The sequence below is a fragment of the Cyprinus carpio genome, chromosome A3 (assembly GCF_018340385.1).
Source record: "Cyprinus carpio isolate SPL01 chromosome A3, ASM1834038v1, whole genome shotgun sequence".
Lineage (NCBI taxonomy): Eukaryota > Metazoa > Chordata > Actinopteri > Cypriniformes > Cyprinidae > Cyprinus > Cyprinus carpio.
In genome coordinates, this window is record NC_056574.1 from 28723280 (window position 1) to 28744526 (window position 21247).

The 21247-nt window shown below is 38.3% G+C and overlaps 1 protein-coding gene across 8 annotated transcripts in view; it reads left to right on the forward strand.

Moving 5' to 3' along the window:
* The window catches only part of LOC109062571 (histone deacetylase 5), a 72203-nt gene that overhangs the window by 36620 nt on the left and 14336 nt on the right, over positions 1–21247 (forward strand). For 5 of the 8 annotated variants that reach the window (XM_042728086.1, XM_042728096.1, XM_042728118.1 and 2 more), the window contains 10 exons: positions 6816–7099; positions 7178–7322; positions 8271–8376; positions 8613–8746; positions 11785–11916; positions 12528–12640; positions 14647–14766; positions 15733–15973; positions 16556–16761; positions 16843–17130. In XM_042728086.1, the coding sequence (XP_042584020.1) occupies positions 6816–7099; positions 7178–7322; positions 8271–8376; positions 8613–8746; positions 11785–11916; positions 12528–12640; positions 14647–14766; positions 15733–15973; positions 16556–16761; positions 16843–17130 (1769 nt within the window). The remainder of the gene's footprint in view (positions 1–6815; positions 7100–7177; positions 7323–8270; positions 8377–8612; positions 8747–11784; positions 11917–12527; positions 12641–14646; positions 14767–15732; positions 15974–16555; positions 16762–16842; positions 17131–21247) is intronic. The other 3 variants (XM_042728104.1, XM_042728080.1, XM_042728124.1) reach the window with 2 other exon arrangements.

Here is a 21247-nt window from a genome sequence, read left to right on the forward strand (position 1 = left end):
GGCCATCGGCATGCTTTTCATGAGGGTCCTCAGGTCAAAGGCCGTCTCTGCAAAGAAACTGTACACTGTGTTCATCCCTGACACATTTAGCAAGATGGAACAGAGCGAACAGTGCGAGAGATGCACAGAGAGCCGCCTGGAAATGTAGCGTCCTAAAATAGATTCACGCACTTTTAAAAGCGCAGCGTGCCCCCCATCCCCCACCTCCCCCCTCCGCTCCCCCCAGAGCATTATTAATCCAGGGCTATTTATAGCTGCGCTTTTCGCAGGCAGACTGTGTTCTGTCGCTGCTTGTGTTTAATCTCTTCTGGGAGAGGAGGACGGGGGCCGGGAGGATGAGGAGGAGGTGAAGGTGTAGAGGAAAGTGAGGAAGACGGGGGAAGGAGTTTGAAGCCAGGAAAGACCCCCTGCTACAGTGGAAATGGGGCAGCTATTTCAAAACATAGCTTGAAAAAGGCATTGTATTGGATTTCATTATTTTGACCAAAATGTTAAAAAGAATTCGTTAGTGTGATAAATGTCTTCCATGGGCCGACTTTTCCGCGTGTGGGTCTCTCCAGATGATTATCTGCTGTGATTGTGGAAGTAGGTTCTGGAAAGTGCTCAGACATTTATTTATTTATTGTGTCTGGAACAGGGCTAGGGTCATTCCAGCATAAATAATTAATTAATAAATAACGAAAGAAAGAAAGAGAGAAAGAGAAAGAAAGAAAACATCTAAATGACGTACTGTATGTGGCTGACAAATGTGACCTCCAGAGGACGCAGCCTCCAAAAGAAGATGCTAGTACATTGTTTTAAATGTGTAAGTACTTGCTGTTTCGATGCACAGCACCGGCCACTTCTCAGATTCATTGATTATAATGGAAGCGATTTACTTTTGACACATTATTCTGTTCACTGTCGTTCTAGTCAGGGTTTTACAATTCTAAACAATACCGTGTGCTCTAGTCTTATTGTCAAATTAAAACATGACTGAGCTGGGAATTGTGATTAACTTAAAGGGTTAATTCACCCAAAAATGAAAATTAGCTTGTTTTTTTACTCACCCTCGAGTCATCCTAGGCGTATATGACATTTGAAATATGGATATTTTTCTTACAAATGCATGCATTCACTACAGAAGGCCTTCATTCACCCCCCGGAGCCGTGTGCGGCACGTTTTATTATGAATGCACGCACTTTATTTGAGGACTTGTGGACTGTTCAATTGTAACACCTGCTGACTGCAATGATAGAGCTTGAAATAGCCAGTACAATTTTTAATATAACTCCGACTGGATTCGTCTGAAAGAAGAAAGTCATATACACCTAGGATGACTCGAGGGTGAGTGCAACACAGTCTTATTTTCATTTTTGGGTGAACTAACCCTTTAAGCTAACTGCTGTATAAGGAGATCAAGTGTAGATAAACACACACATATACACACATACACACACTGGCACCTTGCTCTTAACGCCAGTGACATGGAGTGAGAGGAAGCTATTTCTAGTCCTTCCAGCAGGCGATTAGCGTAATCCATGGAGTACGATATAATCTGATGAAAGGTAAATCTGGCTACTCAAGCATTCTCTGGCCGACTTCCAGACACTTCATTGATTAGTCCTGCTTGGCTTTTTATCCAAATAACATCACCCAGTTATATTCTGTCTGTCATCTCTCGTTCCTGTCCTCTTCTGTCTCACTCTCCCAACTTCACCCATTCCTTATGCAATGCCTTCTTTTATTTTTGATGAGGAGGTACCTCTCTCTCTCTCTCTCTCTCTCTCTCTCTCTCTCTCTCTCTCTTCTATTTTCATCCTGTCAGGTTATAATGCCCTTACCTCGTTTTTAATGCATGGTAAGTGCCACTGCGGAAATGTTTTTTGCTTTTTTACACCTTTCCCTTGGGACGAGATCACCATTGTCCTCATTTATACATCACCTGGAAAAACACCAGAGAAACTGCAATACAACATGGAAAGTTGTGTATATGTATGTGTGCACAAATCATTTTAAAAATGTTATCAGCCGAACTATTTATTTATTGTATATTTGTGCATGTTTATTTACATTTAGATGACATTTTCATCAAATGTAATCTATAAAAACACTTTTTAATTAAAATTTTATATAAAATCTCAATTTTTCATACTGTGTATTATTATATTGTGATGCCTAAGTTTGCTTGTAGCCTTAAAAGAACTGATTTAGTATTTTGTGTTTTATTTTTAATTTATTTAAGCAAAATAGTATAGAATTTTAAAGTCAGTCATTTAATGTTGTCTTTATCAGTTACAAATAATTCTTAGCTTATTGGTATTGTCCAGAATTGTGCATCCCTAGTATTTTTGTGAGATTTTACATTAAAAATACATAAACATCCTTATGCTACTTGGGAAGCAATGTTTCTTATTTTAGGAAATAATTATATCTAAAAAAAAAAGAACAAACATCCCATCAATTTTTTTTTCCTCTAAAAATATACCTATCTTATTTTAAGGATGTTTACCCATTTTTACCAGAAAAGAAGACAGAAATACTGATTATATTATCTTTCACTGTAAATATCATGAAAGCTTGATTCTGTTTATATCGGTCTGCAAGTTTGTGTTTGTGTTCTACATGTGGGCGCTACCGTAATCAGTCGAGTCTCCACTTTTTTTTTTTTTTTTTCAATTGCCTGGAAACCCCCTCAGTCTGCCCAACCTCCACACTGAGGACTTCCTCGAAAACTCCAGTCCCGGAGTACCTCCCCTTTTCTTTTTTTGTCCTTCATGCGTTTTTCATCTCCTCCTTTCAACTTAAAAACAGGTCCTTGATGAGTAACTACCAATTTGGAGGCGGGTGATATTTAAAATGGACGAGAAGTTTGAAAAAGGATAGACATTAGCTGTGACGGAATTGCCGTTTTCTTTTGTTGGACAGGAAGGAGTTGATAGGAAGGTTGTCTTTAATAGTCCCTATGCTTGCTAATTATCACCTCAAAGGAGTTTTCCGTAGGGATGTGGGAGTCTGTCACATAGATGTTGTGTTTGGACTGATTACCGATGTGTTGTGCTGCTGCTGCTGCATAAACGCTAGACTGTGAACAAACATGTTAACAAAACATTTAATGGCTGTAACCAAGTTTTAATATTAATAGAGCTCATAAATAGGTATGTGCTCCATAAATAATTGCATTCATGTTCAAATGGGAATTTTGTAACCGACTAGTCTAACAAACCCCTTGAAAGAAAGTCAAGAAATGTACTGATTAATCTATAAATCAAACAATCGAATCCAATTCTGAATGCAAACTCAATTAACTAGATATGTTATTTTATGTAAAACATCAATATTTTCATAATAAGTTACAACATGCCCACTAAACCTCATTCATGATGTTTCCCTTTTAAACTGGTATGAATTTTTTTTTTTTTTTTTTTTTTTTTTTGTCAATTAGCAGTAAAAGTATTGTTTAGTCATCTAGTCTCGCATTTCCATTCAATTGTGAATCAGACTACGGTGTTCACACAGTCTGTTTGTTTTTGCATGCAGCCCCTGAAGCCTGAACTGCCTATCTTCTATATTCTGAATTTTTTACAGAGTGCTTCATTAGCTAATGTTTTGAGCCATTTGTTGCGGACACCGTTGAACTTCACACATGGGAAGCACCTTGTTCTTCTCCTGGAAGACCACAATGTGTCTAGGGAAGTCTATGCTAAGCTCATCTGGTCAGTAACAGGAGCGGTAGCCCAGGCGACCTCGGCTGGCCAGGCTCTGACGTCAAAGGCTTGACACAGTCAATTGGCCCGAGGGCACGAGGAATGCTATTTTTAGCCCCTGACTGATAAACGGGGAGTAATCTGATTTTCATGTAAGCTGAATGCTTCCGTCAGGCATCCAGCAAAGAAACCGGATTATTAGCATGTTGGTAAACTTTAGCCAATGCTGGGAGGGTGAGCCGGGCTACGGTAGAGGCTGAGTGACTTGTGGGTTAATGTGTTCTCAGCAGTGAGGGGCCCCCAAATTGTGCTTCCTACCTCACCCTTAAGGCCCCTGCAGGCTCATGGACTCCATGATGACTCTTTGGAGTTTGAAGAGACGAAGTATAGTTTCATACGTGATATGCCAATTTCTATTGTGAAATACTCATGCTTTTTGTGCCAGTATTGCACGACTTTTTTTTCCAGATAACTTATTTCCAAAAATTGTAACAAATGTGATGACCATGATGAAGGTAATGAATTATGCTAAATGCTAACCAGGGCTGTCTCAATCCATTTATGCATTTGGCAGACACTTTTATCCAAAAAGACTTTGCATTGCATTGAAGGTATACATTTTTCAAACCCATGACTTTGGAGTTGCTAGTGCCATGTTCTGCTGTTTAAGAAACAGGAATGCAAAACCAAAAATATTATTATTATTATTATTATCATCATTATTAATATTTGTTATTTTAGTGTTGATTTGGTAACTACTGGTACTTTTGACCTGTATTGCTGAATGGTTTTGAGATTATTTATTATTATTATTGAGATATTATTATTATTCAGTCCACAAAATTACTTCACAGAAAGCAATTCATAGAGAATTCCTTATTTTATTCCTTATAATTCTTAAACCCGTTCTTGAAGTAAGAGTCAAGTTCAAACCCTTTTTGTTCCCCAGCATCATTGAGATTCACTACTTTGATTCGCACTAAAGTTTGGAAGCTGCTATGGCCCGCTCACCTTTAATGGGAGCACTCTGTTTCCCTGACTGAATGCCTTTGGAGAGAGCTTAAACTAACTTGTGCAAGAGGCAGAAAACACAATGCTATTCCCATGGCAACTCATTAATGCCACCTTATTGCAGTGAAACTAAAAAGACTATTTCAAAAGGAAAAAACAAGTACAACAACAAAAGTAATGCCAACAAATGCAGGAATGATGGGTTTGTGGGGCCTTTTTTAGTACATCACTTGTGCCAAAAACTTTTGCTGAGAAGCTTTGGGAGGCTCAGTTTTGTGGCTAGTGGTGCTATTGGAAATATCAGAGATGGAGAAAAAGTGTTTGGTTGGACTGCTTTTTAGAACGAGCATCAGAACATCCCCTTGGTTTCCCCAATAGGTAATATAACTGCATGCCCTCTTCACTGGTACAGTGCCCTAACCTAAGGCAGGTTTGGCCGTTATTTTTACCTCATGACCTATAACAATACTGTTGCCCTTTTACACTGATTTTACACCAACTTTGGTATTTTTCTTTGCTGCGCTTCCTGGATAAAGCTGGTTTGGCTCAGTTGGATGAATTCCCAACAGGCTTGTGATGCAAAAGACGGCAGCATCCACTAGCCCTTCTACATTTAAGCCCAACACTTGGTTATGGTAACACGGGCAGAGACAGACAAATGTCAGCCCAACAATTACAGATGCATCATACATGAACTATATAATACCGGCTCAATTGCAAATACACTCATGGCCTTTTCTTATGTAACTGTGTGCTCTAAACAGATAGTAAGACTATTTTGAGCGGTACTAGCAGAGAGGTTAAGGGAACAAGTTTGAACCCATGCAGAGGTGACCCATTACAAAATAAAAATGCTACATGTCTGTGTACGTATATACATACACACGGATTGGCAAAAGTTGATAAGATTTTTTTTACGTTTTTGAGAAAGAAAAATATCTTATTCTCACCAATGATGCATTTATTTGATTAAAAATACAGTAAAAACTGTAACATTTTGGAATAATATTACAGTTTAAAATTAAAGTTTTCTATTTTAACATATTTTATTATTATTAATTTATTATAATTTTATATTTCTGTTACTGCACATCATTCCTCCAGTTAGGGCTGGGCGATATATCTAACGATATGATCATGCGCATCTAGTCAGTAAATCTGGTTCCGTGATTACCGCTAAATCGCCATCACCTGCTTTCAAATGGAGCGGCATTTAATAGACAGAGCCGTAGATCACTGACAAGCTACACAATATCGCGTTCATTATCCCAGATGAATCGCCTTCGATAATCAACGCGATATTGCGTAGCTTGTCAGTGATCTACGGCTCTGTCTATTAAATGCCGCTCCATTTAAAAGCAGATGATGGCGATTTAGCGGTAATCAAGGAACCAGATTTACTGACTAGATGGGCATGATCATATCGTTGGATATATCGCCCAGCCCTACCTCCAGTCTTCAGTGTCACATGATCCTTCAGAAATCATCCAGATATGCTGCTTTGCTGTTTAAAAAATATTTCTTATTATTATCAATATTAAAAACAGCTATGCTGCTTCATATTTTTGTGGAAGCCGTGATACATTTATTTCAGGATCCTTGTCTGATAACTTAAGAACAATTTATTTTATTTTTTTTTAAATAGTAAAGGCATTTACAATATTACAAAAGATTTTTGTCACATTTGATTAATAAAAAGTATTCTTAAAGTAATAATAAATGTCTTAATTTCTTTCAGAAAAATATTTCTCACCCAAAAGTATTGAATGTTGAATTTTAAAGAAATTGTTTCATTTTGGTACTGAATCAGGTCCTGAAGTAAACGCAGTTTGTCCTTCAAAATTATTATGATATATGTCCTTTTAACTGTTTTTTTTTTTTTTTTTTATTGTGTGACATATATATGTATACAGAAAGAAGATATTCATTGTTTGTAGCTGAAACTGCTACAAAAAGATAAACGGTTTTAATTATGTAGAAGATGTTGCTAAGAAATATATTTGTTGGGAAACAATCCTTATTCTGTTTGTGGTGCATAAATTTCAGGGATCACCTTTAAGGTTTAACAGGTTATAATTCTAATGACTCTATACTTGACTATCTCTCTGTCTCTCCAGCAGTGGATGTGAAGACCTTGCTACCTTCTGGGATGCAGAGCCCTGTGGGAGGTGGAGGAGATCAGGGCGGAGGTAGTGGAGGGCCGGTGGACCTGCGTACAGACCCGCGTCTGGGCACGCTAAGCACCGTGGACCCGACGCTGAGGGAAAAACAGCTGCAGCACGAGCTGCTCTTGCTGAAACAACAACAAGAGCTGCAGAAACAGCTGCTGTTCGCCGAGTTCCAGAAGCAGCATGAGGTTTTGACCCGCCAACATGAAGTGCAGCTACAGGAACATCTGAAGGTATGACTCTTTCTCTCCTCTCTGTATACATCATCTCCTTGAACTTGGATTCTTGACCTCTGCACTCTTCCTAAACAGCAACAGCAGGAGATCCTTGCCGCAAAGCGTCAGCAGGAGCTGGAGCAGAAGATGAAGTTGGAACAGCAGCGTCATGAAGAGATGGAGAAGCAGAGACTGGAGCAACAGCTCATCATGCTACGTAACAAAGAAAAGGGCAAAGAGAGTATGTATCTCTCTATTAATCCATCCATTATATACACTACAAAAGATCTACAGTGAACTCATTTGATGATACAGTCGCCGCTCATCATTCTGATGATAATTTCTAAAATGTGAATAGTTCAAATACACTCTTCACCTTTTAGTTCAACTTGCCGAGCAGTACGTAGCTAATGTTTATTGTTGTTTGCTTCTATAATAACACTGTCATGGATATCCCTTGAAGTACTTTAAGCACACCAGGCACAAATTGCTCTATTATTTCTCATCTTTGGTTGTTTACACTAAAAAAATGACTGAATGCAGTACTAGGTATTATTGCACCACAAAATTAACATATTGGATCAATTCCAAAACCTAGTAAGCTTCCTGCTGCCTACATAGTATCTCATAGTAACCTCATAAGTGCACACAAAGCAGCTATTATATGCAGCATTCACATGACTCTTATTAATACCAATAGAGTTTTAATTAGCATGTTACTAAGCCTACTAAGCCTGTTACTAACTATCTGTCTGTAAGACATAAAGTATGCAAATGTACCTATAATGAAAATACATAGCACACATAATTGTTTTGTTGTTGTTTTTTTTATACTTAATAATTAAAAATAACTTTTTACTATTTATTTTTTGTATTGGATCAGTTATACAGTACAGTTCAAAAGTTTGGGCTTAGTGACTTTTTTTTGGAATGAACTTAAAACTTTTGTTTAGCAAGGATACAATAAATTGATCAAAAGGGACAGTAAAGACATTTATAATGTTACAAAATATTTTCAAGTATTTTGAACTTTTTAATCATGTCCTATTTATTCATATCACAATTTACACAAAAATATTAAGTAGCACAGAAAACATTTTCAACACTGATTTTTTTTCTTTTTCTTTTTTTCTCGTTATTCTCCTCCACTAAAACATGACTTTTTGATGTCCTTTGACTCTGTTCTCAGGTGCCATCGCCAGTACTGAGGTCAAACTGAAGCTGCAGGAGTTCCTGTTGAGTAAAAAGGAACCTGGCCCTGTTGGACTAAACCATTCCTTCTCCCAGAAGTGCTGGTGAGCGAAACCTTGCTAGTCCATATCACTCAGCCTTATTCTGTGCTGGTAAACCCAATTCAAATGCACCTTTTTTTTTTCAGGTTCAATGTGCACTATTTTTCTGCAGTATGATGTAAAATGAGTTCATCCATAACATGAGCATATTGATATTACATCATGTTTATGGGTCTCATTTGTACTCATTTGAATTGTGATGGATGAGTCTTTGTAATGGACTGTGCTTGTTTTTTTAGGGGGGCTCACCACGCGTCCCTGGAGCAGAGCTCCCCTCCACAGAGCAACACACCGGGCACGCCACCCTCCTACAAACTCCCCCCACTGTTAGGGTCCTATGAGGGCAAGGATGACTTCCCTCTCCGTAAGACTGGTGAGTAGGCTTCTTATTTATGTGAAATAAACTGTGCTTTTTACTTCACAATTTTACATTAGTGTTCAAAATAGGGTTGTGCCGATAGACGAAAATATCATGATTCGTGGATGAAGGGTGGAACATTTCAATTTTTTCATGGTTCGGTTTGTATCACGGTTTTAGAGTCACGGTTTCAGTATGGTTCGGTATGTGCTGTTTATGGAAAAACTATACTTTCAAATATAAAAAAAAGAAAATAAGAATATTCTATCTAACTACAAGCAACAGCACAAATAAATGCAAAAGAGTAAAGATAAAAATAAAATATATATTTTCAGGTAGGTCTAGCATTAGTTTTTAGGTACAGAAATTGAATGAAGTGGTCAAATGTAATACAGCATTGCATATTTGACTGTATAAATTAAAGATTAATCTTTATCTAAGTCACAAAAGCTATCCAATCAAAAGCAGTAAATGATTTATTTGTTGTTGCTGTTCGATTAATATTAAGACTGTCACTTTAAGAGAATGCACTGATCCAGTACACTGATACAGTACAGTTCAGCCAGCTATGTCTGTTATAGGATACTTACCAAGACGTACATTTTGACATCATTTTTGTGTGAATTTGTCCATTCAAACACAGTATTTCAGAGAGAGCTTAATATTTGCGTGTGTTTCGGGACGCGGGTTTGCACGCTTCGGATGAGCGCATGCACAAATCTTCTCACTGCTCACACAATATCGACGATAGAAATAACGATGATAGCAAGTCGATATTCAAGACGATATTAGGCTCATTCTCCTATTAATGTATTAAATTATTATTATTAGGCAGGCCATTATAATTCGGCTATTATTATCGAATTTCCCCGCTATTTAATTCAGCACTTCACACACACCTGCAAATGAGGATTAGAGTCTCCAAACTCAGATGTACATCGTCTGCTGATGTAAGGTATTTTGTTGCACTTTAACAAGTAATCTGAATGGCATATGTTATGTTAGAACGCATCTCATTCTTGTTTCTGTGGTTGTGTGTCGGGCATAATAAGAAAAAGAATAATTGATAATAAGAAGAAATGTTTCTTGAGCAGCAAAACAGCATATTAGAATGGTTTCTGAAGTATCATGTGACAACTGAAGGCAGGAGTAAAGATGCTGAAAATTCAGCTTTGCATCACAGGAATAAATTACAAATTAAGAAATATTATTGAAAAATATTATTGAAAACCGTTATTTTGAATTGCAATAATATTCCACAGTATTACTGTTTTAACTGTATTTATGGTCAAATAAAGGTGATCTTCGTAAGCATAAGAAACTTGTTTCATAAACAAGAAAACATCTTAACTGTCCCCTGAACATTTAAATGGTAGTGTACCTTTAATGTTTAAAAGTCACTCATGGACTTGCACTGTAAGAATGTAACTTCTAGTGATGATCTCATACCAGCCCTCTCACTGGGTCACCTTTTCTCCCATTCCTCTGGCTGTCTTCTCTTTTTCTGGATCATTTGACAAGTAAACACTCTTTTACTGGTTTGCAAGCCCTTGTATTTCCTCTGGAAAAATGCAGATGTAGTTATTTTTTGTTATCTTTGTCGTCTTTATTTTGTTATCACCAGCGTTTTGTTATTTATTTTAGTAAATATATATATATATATATATATATATATATATATATATAAATTTTTTTTTATTTTATTTTTTTTTTTTGGAGAATTTTGAGCTGTTTAACAGTGCAGAGGTGTCACAGAAGATGCAAGGGTGTGTGTGTGTGTGTGTGTGTGTGTAGGGATAAAGTGAGGAGTCTGCAGGTGTGAGTCATAATGAGTCATCAGAACAGCAGACCTACACACAAACACACACCTTAGAGCACCGTTATTTTAATACCATTGCAATCATTTACCATCATTTTAATTTTAAATTTGTATAAATTTTTTTGTCTTCTGTTTTTGTCATTTGAAGCTAAACCCAATTTAGTCTGTGTATGAGAGATTCAGATACCGAGGAGCACCTCAAACCTTGTCTCAAATCATTTTTGATGTGTTTTCAACTTTTTTCAAATTACTGCTGGTCATTTGCTGTTCACTCTCGTAGCCGACAGCCATACTCAAAAACTCCCACACAGATTCAGTAAACACACACACATCTGCTATCTGCTGTCTACACATGGCTAACTTTTAAACTGTCACACCCACATTGCTTTTTAAAGCTCTCTATAGCAAAACTGACACACATATACCATCCAGATGATAGGAGGACGCTTGTGCACACACACACACACACACACACACAACTGAGCTTGGACTTCAGCTCACTGATAAAGTAATCGCAGACGGGTATGTTACCGTGGGAGAAGCGCTTACTCTAAATTACCACTGTTATGTCAACACCACAGCAATCTCCTTACATAACGTGTCCTCAGTTTGTGTGTGTCTTTTCATCCCATCCCCTCCCCCTCGTCTCACACTTTTATTTTAAATCTAATTAAATCCATACTAAAGTCACTGATAGCATTAGAGGCTAAAGTCCTTTCTGCTCTTTCTGCCCAGTGTGGCTGTGACGCACAAACAGGCCCAGAAAAACACATAGGGCTCAGTCAAGCCGATTTACCGTGTTTGGATAATTGCCTCAATTTCTTTCTTTTTTTCTCTTTCTTTCAAATCCCTTTTTAGTTCAATTAGTTTAATTTTGCCCGGCATCTCCAGAATCAACAAGAGATAAAATCGGCACGCTGTAAATATAACTTTTATCTATAGCTCAGTGAGTGAGTGAGAGAACGAGAGAAACAGGAAGGGATTGGCGGTTGCTGTCCATGGTGCTGATGCACAACAGCTACAGATGCAAACATTCATTTGTGGTGCTTATTAAGTGAAACAACACTATTATAATTTCTCATACTTAGGGTTGAGGATTTTGAACAAGCCCCTGAGCAAAAATAGTAAACTTTGCTTTGCGACTCACACCCCAATAAGTGACCCCTTAAATCATGCAGGGTTGCTTTTACTTTTCTAAGTGGTTGAATTGTTTTTCTTTCTGTCTTCTGTTCAGCCTCTGAGCCCAATCTGAAGGTACGTTCACGGTTAAAACAGAAGGTTGCTGAGAGGAGGAGCAGCCCACTTCTTAGACGGAAAGATGGCACTGTGATCAGCACCTTCAAGAAAAGGGCGATTGAGATCTCAGGTAAACCATATGTGAGAATGCAGAACTGTTTGCACCTCATGAGTTATGGATAAGGAAGGCATTAAAACAGGTTTGAACCAAGAACTACACTTTCTGGCTAGAGGTTTTCACACTTTTTTATGCTAAGGACTCTCCAAGTATCTTTGACAGATCACTTGTCGTAAAGTATAAAGGCATCTTAATATATTTTCATGAAAAAAATATTTTAATTCTTTTTATTAATGGATGTTTTATTAATGTAAGAAAACTTTATTATTCAAATTTATATAAATTCAATAAAATAAACACTCAGTTTTGGCATTGTTGTGCATTCAGGTTCACAAACCTAGAGTTTATATGGAAGATGTAATCCTGAGGTTACATCAGCACCTGAGTAAGAAAAAAAACTGCCGTCAGATGTGTGAAGATTTGCAGATTGAAATAATGAACACATAGGAATTGTGTGATTTCTATGCTGTTAATATAAATGCAGCTTGGAGGAAGGGAACAGTTTAGCATCCTGCTGATACATTAAAACTGGTTCAATCAATCACAGAATATTGTGAAATCATCAGCTACATTTTCTAACGATGCAGCTAAAATGTGATTGTTGAAATGTGTGTATGTTTCAGTGTCCTCTATGTGCAGCAGTGCTCCTGGCTCGGGTCCCAGTTCTCCCAACAGCTCTAACTGTGCCATTGCCGAGAATGGCTCCAGCGGATCGGTCCCAAACATCCACACTGAGGTGAGAGACTTACCCCCTACGCATTTGCTTCTCTTCTGCTCTCGCACTACCGTCGGTTCTCAATAGGTTAATGATGGAAAAAAAAAGACACAATAAATTGGCTTCACCTAGATAATGACACTGTTTCTATGGAAACAATCTATTGTACAGAGTCTTGTTATGGCCTGGGATAACACTGGTATGCTAATCCCCCCAAAAAACACAAAAAAACAAACACATTCCAAGAGTCAGCCTTGCAGTGAGTTATATCTGTAAGGCACAAGAATGGCCACGGCTGCTCTGAATGGACAGCAGGAAGCTGCCTGGGGTCAACCCTGCATGCTAAGCAGCTAGCCTTGAGGATCACCTTAACCTTGAGAGCCAGAGAGAGTGAAATTGCGTGTGCTCATTTCACAAAGGGCTTGAAGCTGTAGGAGAGGAACATGAATATGAATGAGCCAGTTTGTGTTTAATTTTGGATGACCAGCATATTAAATGCAAAACAACAATTTTTTCAAACAAATAATGCCATTTACAATGTTTACATGTAGTTTGTGATTTTGTAATTTATGTATTTATGCTATATTGTAATACACAAACATCAGACGAATAGTATTGTTGCGAATAGTATCTTTTGAGGTAGAGAAGATTTTATATATATATATATATATATATATATATATATATATATATATATATATATATATATATATATATATATATATAGGTAATTGTTAAATTATATATTGATATATTTTTATATTTTAATTTTTAATAATAATAATAATAGTAATATCTACAGTATGTATGTTTTTCATTTGTCAGTGAATATTGTGATATCTTTACCATATATACAGTTACTCATTGTGTGATGTACACTTTTGGTCGTGCCATCCTTACCGCAGTCCGTGTTTAAATATGGGGTATGTTTCTTGTTTGCCGAAGAAGTTCGCTTACATTGACTTTTTTTCTCAAACAGTTCTGCTAGTAGTACATAATGTGTCGAGTCTTGACTATGTGCTCTTTTTTCTTAAGGGTAGAAAACGTTTTTTTTTTTCAGCATCCCTTTGTATAGTTTTTTTTTAATATGTTACGTCATTGCCAGTGGATGTGATAGAGGATGAAGTGTGCTGGAGTTTGTCAAAGAGAAAAGAAATAAAGTTTGTCAGTCTCATCAACCAGAGGAAAAAAAAATCTGGTTTAAATAGGTGCCAGTGGAGATGACTTAAGAATCATCTCATTAGCTCTATCCAGAATGCAAGGTGTTTGTACAACTCCCCAAAAATAGTCTTAGATCTCTATTCCAGAGGCTCTGTAGCTTAGCAGTACAGCCTCGAGAGAAGTGATGGATAAATGCGAAGGAGAATAGAATGCTGACATCATCTCTGCTGCAGGTAGGGCGCTCTGCCACAGAATGTCTGCTTTGTCTTTAACTTCCTCGTCTTTTCTTAGTGTATCCTTTGAGTCAGAGTGAGAATGACGTACATTGTGCGAACAACTTCTAATGAAAGGCTTAAATTGGGTCTTTGGGGATGAATAAATGTTGCCTTGTAAAGCAGATCCATTAATTTTTGTTCTTTGGCTTTGAAAATGGCTGGGCTCCAAGTATAGGGTCAGATGATGGGATTACCAGCACTCAGAAACACCTCTGTATTTCTCACATAGCTCTCTTTTGGGTCATTTTTTACTCTTTAGAAATTAGAAAATGGGTCAATGCAAGACCCATTTGAACTATCCTTATAACTGCTTAGCTCATCAACTGTTGTCTTCTTCAAGTGGCGCTCATCCAATCCCAAATACAGACAATCCATTCCCACATGCTGCTTTCCCCGTCATAAATACAACTTAGTAAGGATTTCCAAAGAAGAATGCTTTCAAATGATCAAGTCAAGCTGAAACTCCTTGTATGGGATGCCTTGCTGAGATAAAATGGATTCTTTGTGCTGTTTGAAGTGTACATCCTGAAAGATAGGCCTGTTGCTTGTCCTGTGGGACTCACGTCTTTCTCTCCTTTTCTGTTTCGGCAGCAGCTGCGTTCTCTGCATCAGTCTTTGACTGGAGATGGGACACCGAGTCCCCTTAGCCTCTACACCTCTCCATCTCTGCCCAACATCTCTCTTGGACTGCCTGCCAACGCGCACATCACGGTGAGTGTCCTCAGCTAAAGCCTGGTGGCTTTGTGATAGTGATTCAGAGTCAGCAAGTGGTGTAGGCTGAATCCTAGTGGGCTTGCTAGATCATTAGGATGCTTTCACACTAGAGCTTTTGGTCTGATTGATGTGAAAGTGTTTTTCAGAAGATACACACCATTGATCCACACCCTAATCCAGTCTTGGGTGTGGTTCATGTGAACTACACTACAGTTTTCAGTTGGTTAACTTTGTAAGCTATTTGTCCTAAATTGCACTTTTTTCATTTTTATCACAGAATAAGGCAGAATATATGAATATATAAATGATATGTCAGTTAGCACTGCATTATTCAGATGCTTTTTATAACCTGGACATGACTTAAAAAACACACATAAACAATATATCGCTATATATATATATATATATATATATATATATATATATATATATATATATATGGAGTGTTTATTGTCTTAATCTTTCATCAGTCTAAACGTTTCTGTTTTTTATTCAGCTTAGCTACAGTGATGTATGAAACATACACTGCGTGAGGGTGTTTAGTGCTCCATAATGTTTATATCGCCTCGTTTTGGATACGAATAAAACGTCAGGTCATGCATAGACTATTTTGTGTATTTGAATTTAAATCTAGATTTATTCACACTTCCCCTTAAAAACCTCTATGCATACACACTTGCCCAAAAAAAGTGCAGGGGACGAATTTATGTTTTATTAAAAGTAGGGGGTCACATCCTCTGCGTATTCTACGCCCATGCCTTCGGACCCAAAAGTACAATTTGAAATGAGAGCACAGGGGGCATTAGAAGGGGATGGAATCAAACGGGTTCTGGTTTGGACCAAGCAATCGAACCATGTGTGAAAACAGCCTTGTAGGCTTTGGTACCTTTTGTTGCAGCTTTAAGCAGCTCAGTGTTCCCAAGTCTGAAGAATAAATTCTCATTCTCTTCTCCTCTACTCTAGGCTCCTCAGAAACTCAGTGCCCAGCAGGAGGCAGAGCGACAGGCAATCCAGAATTTGCGTCAAGGTGGGGCACTGACAGGGAAGTTCATCAGCACATCGTCCCTGCCGACGTGCCTTCCCACCGGGGCACCCCATGACCCCGAGCCCCCTTCCACCTCTAATAGCCACAGTAGCCATTCCTCACTGCTTCAGCACGTCCTACTGTTGGAGCAGGCTCGTCAACAGAGCGCACTTCTCGCAGGTACACATAAATCAAAGTATGCAGTCATGTTGTCCTGAATACATTGCAAAAAGCTGTAAATGTAAATGTGTCATACAATGTGTCAGTGCCTTAAGACAAGAAACATACTTTACATAGTATGTAGATGCAAATGCACTCTTGTGTTGCTCTGACCATAACAAGTCTCAGTTCTCAAGGGTTGATTTAAGCCAGATTCATTATTCAGGTATTTAGCTATGTATATTTTGACAGTTTAACTGAATTTTAATTTACCCTGCAAGATTTTATTCAAACTGTTGCTCTACCATGAGTTGCCAGTAGTTGACCTGAAAGAGAAAACTGAGACAATTTATGCTAATGTCCACCTTGGAAAAAAAACAATGTTTGAAATTAAACTTGAGTAACTAGAACAGTCTACATTCAAGTTATTGCACTGAGTATGTTTCAGGTCTTATAGGTCAGGACTGCAATGTGCTAACAAGGAATGTCACGGTACTACGATTCCAAGTTGACAAGAAAATGAATGTTAAAAACAGTGAATATTATCAGTTTGATGTGTAGGTGTAACAGCTTACACTTTTTGTCTTGATCTTTATCATGCAGTTCCCATGTACGGGCAATCTCCGCTGGTAACGGGTGAGCGGGTGTCCAACAGCATGCGTACAGTGAATAAGTTGCCTAGGCACCGGCCGCTGAGCCGTACACAATCAGCGCCCCTGCCTCAAACACCACAGGCCCTGCAGCACCTCGTAATGCAACAGCAGCACCAGCACTTCCTCGAGAAACAGAAACACTACCAGCTAAATAAGGTATATTGTGCTAGCATGAGATATTTGATGCTGTTTCAGCTATTTAGCAAAAAATTGCTAACAAGCTCCACCTCCTTTCAGATCCTCACTAAAGGGGCAGAGCTTCCACGGCAGCCTCCCACACACCCTGAGGAGACTGAGGAGGAGCTTACTGAAACCGCAGAGATGCAGGACGAGCGAGGGGAGGGGCTTGATCACGTATGGGAGGGGCTACAGAAAGAGAGCTCTGGTGAGACCACACCCCCTTCTGAACGTCTGGTTCAGTTGAAGGGAGAAAGCACAGAAAGTGACTTGGAGGAAGATGATGATGATGATGATGAAGCCATTGAACTGAGGGAATGTGATGAAGAGGGTGCCCCCTATGGCCAGGTGAGAAATTACAGCTTGTTTTCTACTTTAAAGGGGTCATATGACGTTGCTAAAAAGAACATTATTTTGTGTATTTGGTGTAATGCAATGTGTTGAAGGTTCAGAAAACATTATTTTCCACATACTGTACATTATTGTTTCTCCTCTGTGCCCTGCCTTTCTGAAACGCGTTGATTTTTTACAAAGCTCATCATTCTGAAAAGCTGATTGGCCAGCTATCTAGTGTGTTGTGATTGGCCAAAAACCTTAAGCGTGTGACGGGAATGTTACGCCACTTACCATACTGTGATGCAGTGTCCTAGTGTGACGAGACAAAACCCATTACAAACGAGCCATTTGTTGCATCCAGTGGGGACATAATTACTGATTATAATAGTGACTTATACTGTGTTCTTACGCGTTGCATTGCATATCGCGCAGCGTAAACATAAAACCATCTTGTGATCGGAGAAATGACAAACAACAAGCGCTACTCTTCACTGCTCAAAACTCGCGTTTGAATCGTCAATGGAAAATTATTTTAATATAAAAAAGTACTTACAGGCTGTGAGTCAGAAGTGTCCCACTTAATTAGGGCTGGACCATAATATTAGATTATTGGAATATTCGTTCAGTGGGTTGGCATTCGATTTTCAATTTTGAGATTCGAATATTCAAAAAAAATAATAATAATAAAATCTGAACACCTGGCATCCCCCGCAAAACAGTTCTCATTTGCCCTTGAATATGAATTGTCCATGTGTTCATCTGGAAGAGAGGACAAAAATGCCAAGACCTCAGCTGTGTGGGAGCACTTTAAATTGATTGAGGAAAAGACAAAGGCAATGTGCCAAATATGCGATTTGAAACTAACCTACCACAATAGCACATAAAGTTAAAAAAAAAAATTTGGAAAAAAAAAGAGTTGTGTAAGTAGTACGTCTATAGTATATTGTTGGAGTAAAAAAAAAAAAAAACCTGCTTTTATCTACCATGTTAATCAGTAATTTTACACATGATAAAAACGTGCACTTAATTTGCTTGGAAAATACTTGCGTATATGGCAGTCATAAAAAAATGTACAGTAGCCCAGCCTTATAATAATTTGTCTATATTAAAAGTATTGCTCTTAACAGACCTGTGTGTTTTGTATCACTAGTGCAGTGTCTGTTCTCAGAGCATACAAGCCCTGCCCGTGTGAGGCGCTCCGCTTCTACCTCACGCTGTTCTGTAGTTTATTAAAAGTTTATTCATTCTGAACGTGCACTTGTCCATACTTCACCAAAATGCGACACTGTACTCCCTTGGGTCCACAGCAACACACCCGCCATGCGTGAAGTCGATTGGATGAACGGTTCTCGACATAATAAAAATGCAAACAGACAAACCTTGCCTTTATTACACCATGTCTACACTGGACGCGACAGTTTTCGTCACGTAGCACCACGCCACAACAGCTAAAGTCTGTCTACACTGGACGCAACAAAGCGACCGTTGAAAATCATTTGAAATTTGTGTCAGTACGTCATAAATAGAACGCAGCAGCAGTTTACTGTCAGGAATATGTCAGCCGTGTGCGCAGTATCCAGTGTAGACAGCATAATAGGTTCTATTGTATTTTGTTGCACCGCGCCACTCGTGTCCGGTGCCTCCGAAGCTTCGAATATTCAGTGTTGATTACTTCCGAAGCTTCAAAGCTCAAAAAATTATATTCGGACCAGCCCTACACTTTAGAGAAACAGCCTTTGTTCACAGCCTTCACAGGATCAAGAAACAGTCCTCCGTAAAATGCGCTTCACATCTGAATATTTGGGTTGACTGTTCTGGAACAGTGTTGTAAATACAACTGAACCACTGATTTCTAGTTGTGTCCACTTTTGGAAGGCCAGACAAAGTAGTTTCGCTTTCACAACGAAACACACAGTGTCTCCACAACATGGTGATGGCAGCAACAATACTACAGCAACAATCAAAGTTACGCCTTCTTTCTTTGCGTGAACATTTGGGCGGTGTTATGCAAATGTTCCACATTGTGACGTGGACGTGGGGGTGTTTAGATGAGGCGTTTTAGGAGGGCGTGGTCGAGTCTTAACTTTTATAAAGAATATCTCTTTGGGTTTGAGACTTTAGTCTTTGCAACTTTAGGGATCTTATCTATGCACGAACAGCTTGTAACACTCCAAAGAGAAAGGAAAACTTGAAATCGCATCATATGACCCCTTTAAACTGAAGCTTGTTGTCTTCTTTAAACTAAAGGTTTTGGTCATTTCTGTGCCATTAGTGTAGGGTTGCAACTAAGATTTATTTTGATAATCGATTAACTGGCAGATTATTTTTATTTTATAATTTTTTTTTTTTTTTTTTTTTATTGACAAAACACAAAATTCAACATCCTGCCCTATGCAGTCCTTCAAACAAATCTGCCAACTGCATGCTATGAAAATGTATTGTATAGTGAATATATCTCTTTGCTATGCATTATGTGTAAAAGAGTTATAAAGTGCTATTAAAAATGAAAATAATGAAGAAAAACACAAACTCAGTGTTAACAGATAAGAGGTTCTGTACCCTATTGCTGTCAGTTATTCTGTAAATGTAAAAAAAACTACTTACATTTATATTCAGTCGCACGCTGTTATCATTTTACAGTTACTATCATAAAATACTTAAATTACATGTTTCACTTTTAAACCTAAATTTAACGTCCAGTAACAGACATATACAAGCAAAATTTATATTATTGCGCTGAATATTAATTTTCTCCCTCTTTACTGTTTTCTGTCTGTTTGACGTGCATGACACTGGTGCTCATTCAGTGAAGTCTGAATGAAGCAAAATAGAAACATTCATGTGAATTGTAACATTTACAGAAAAGAATATAACCGTAAAATGCAGTTTATTTGCTGAGGAAACATCTCACACATTAAACAGCACATGCATCTATCGCCTGACAGGGCAAGCCACGTTTAACATTACGCTAATGCGTTAGCTTGAAGTTTAAAATAAAGCATTTGCATGTTTCGGGTAGCTTGGATCACACATCTTTCCCGCAGCAGCTCACTCTGTTTCAGCCACTATTTTTAGATGCATTTTGTCCATAGAAATGCGTTATTCACTGCGACTGGCGGACGCTTTCTGTGCTAATTGATAATGACATTCGTTGGGGATGATTTTCATTATCGATTTTATCGATTAGTTGTTCCAGCCCTACATTATTGTCACCAAACAGAATTGGAAAAATTCAATTTCAACAAGATTTCCTGAACTTGCCTCCATCTACTGTTTGTCTAAAGAACTGCTAGGCCCACCCCAACATTATGCCATTGCAATTTTAAATAGATTTTTATTTTTTGCATTACATGCAAAGCTACCAACACTATTCAGAAACATTCTTCGGCTTTAGTGTTGAGCGAATTTCAGTCATGAAAAAGCAGCGTAGTGACTGCATGAGTCACCATGCAAAGCCTATGCACGTAACACAGCTTAACGTCACTTGTTATGAAACGATGTTTTTTTATCTTAAATTTATGGTTTTGTTTTTATTGAACTAGAAGCAGCTGTGTGGATTATGTGTCATTGTTAGACTTTTAAGATCCATCTAATGTCTTTCCGATGACTCTGTCACTGCACTTTTCGAGAGCTTAAGTGCGTAGGCAAGTTCCTGATGAGTGTTGGGACGCACATGCGGGGGCATGCTGACTGGAGATCGAGGGTATCCCTCTCAACCAGAGCGTTTGCAGCTTTTTCGCCCCCTGAAAAGGAGGGATTAAAGAGGAAGATTGCTCTCTTCTCTTCCTCCCACCAGTGAGTCACTACTGGAGGCAGTAGGGGAGCAGCCAAGAAGAGGGGAAGAGAGACAGATAAATAATTGCTAGATAGGAAGATGAAATGAAACTGACTTGGGGACGATGCTGGCGGTTCATCTGAGGTTTGTCTAGCTAGTTCTGCTTGCTTAGGCATTTAGCTTAAAGGTACTACTGTTGCTCATACATAGTTCAGGATTTGAACAAACTCTTATCCCAAATTATTAAACTTTAATATGAAACTGTAGCATATAGGAAGCAGAGGTGAGCTTTTGTGACTTGAGCCAGTAAGCAACCTCATAGCAAAGCTCTAAAAACACTTCTTAGCATCATGG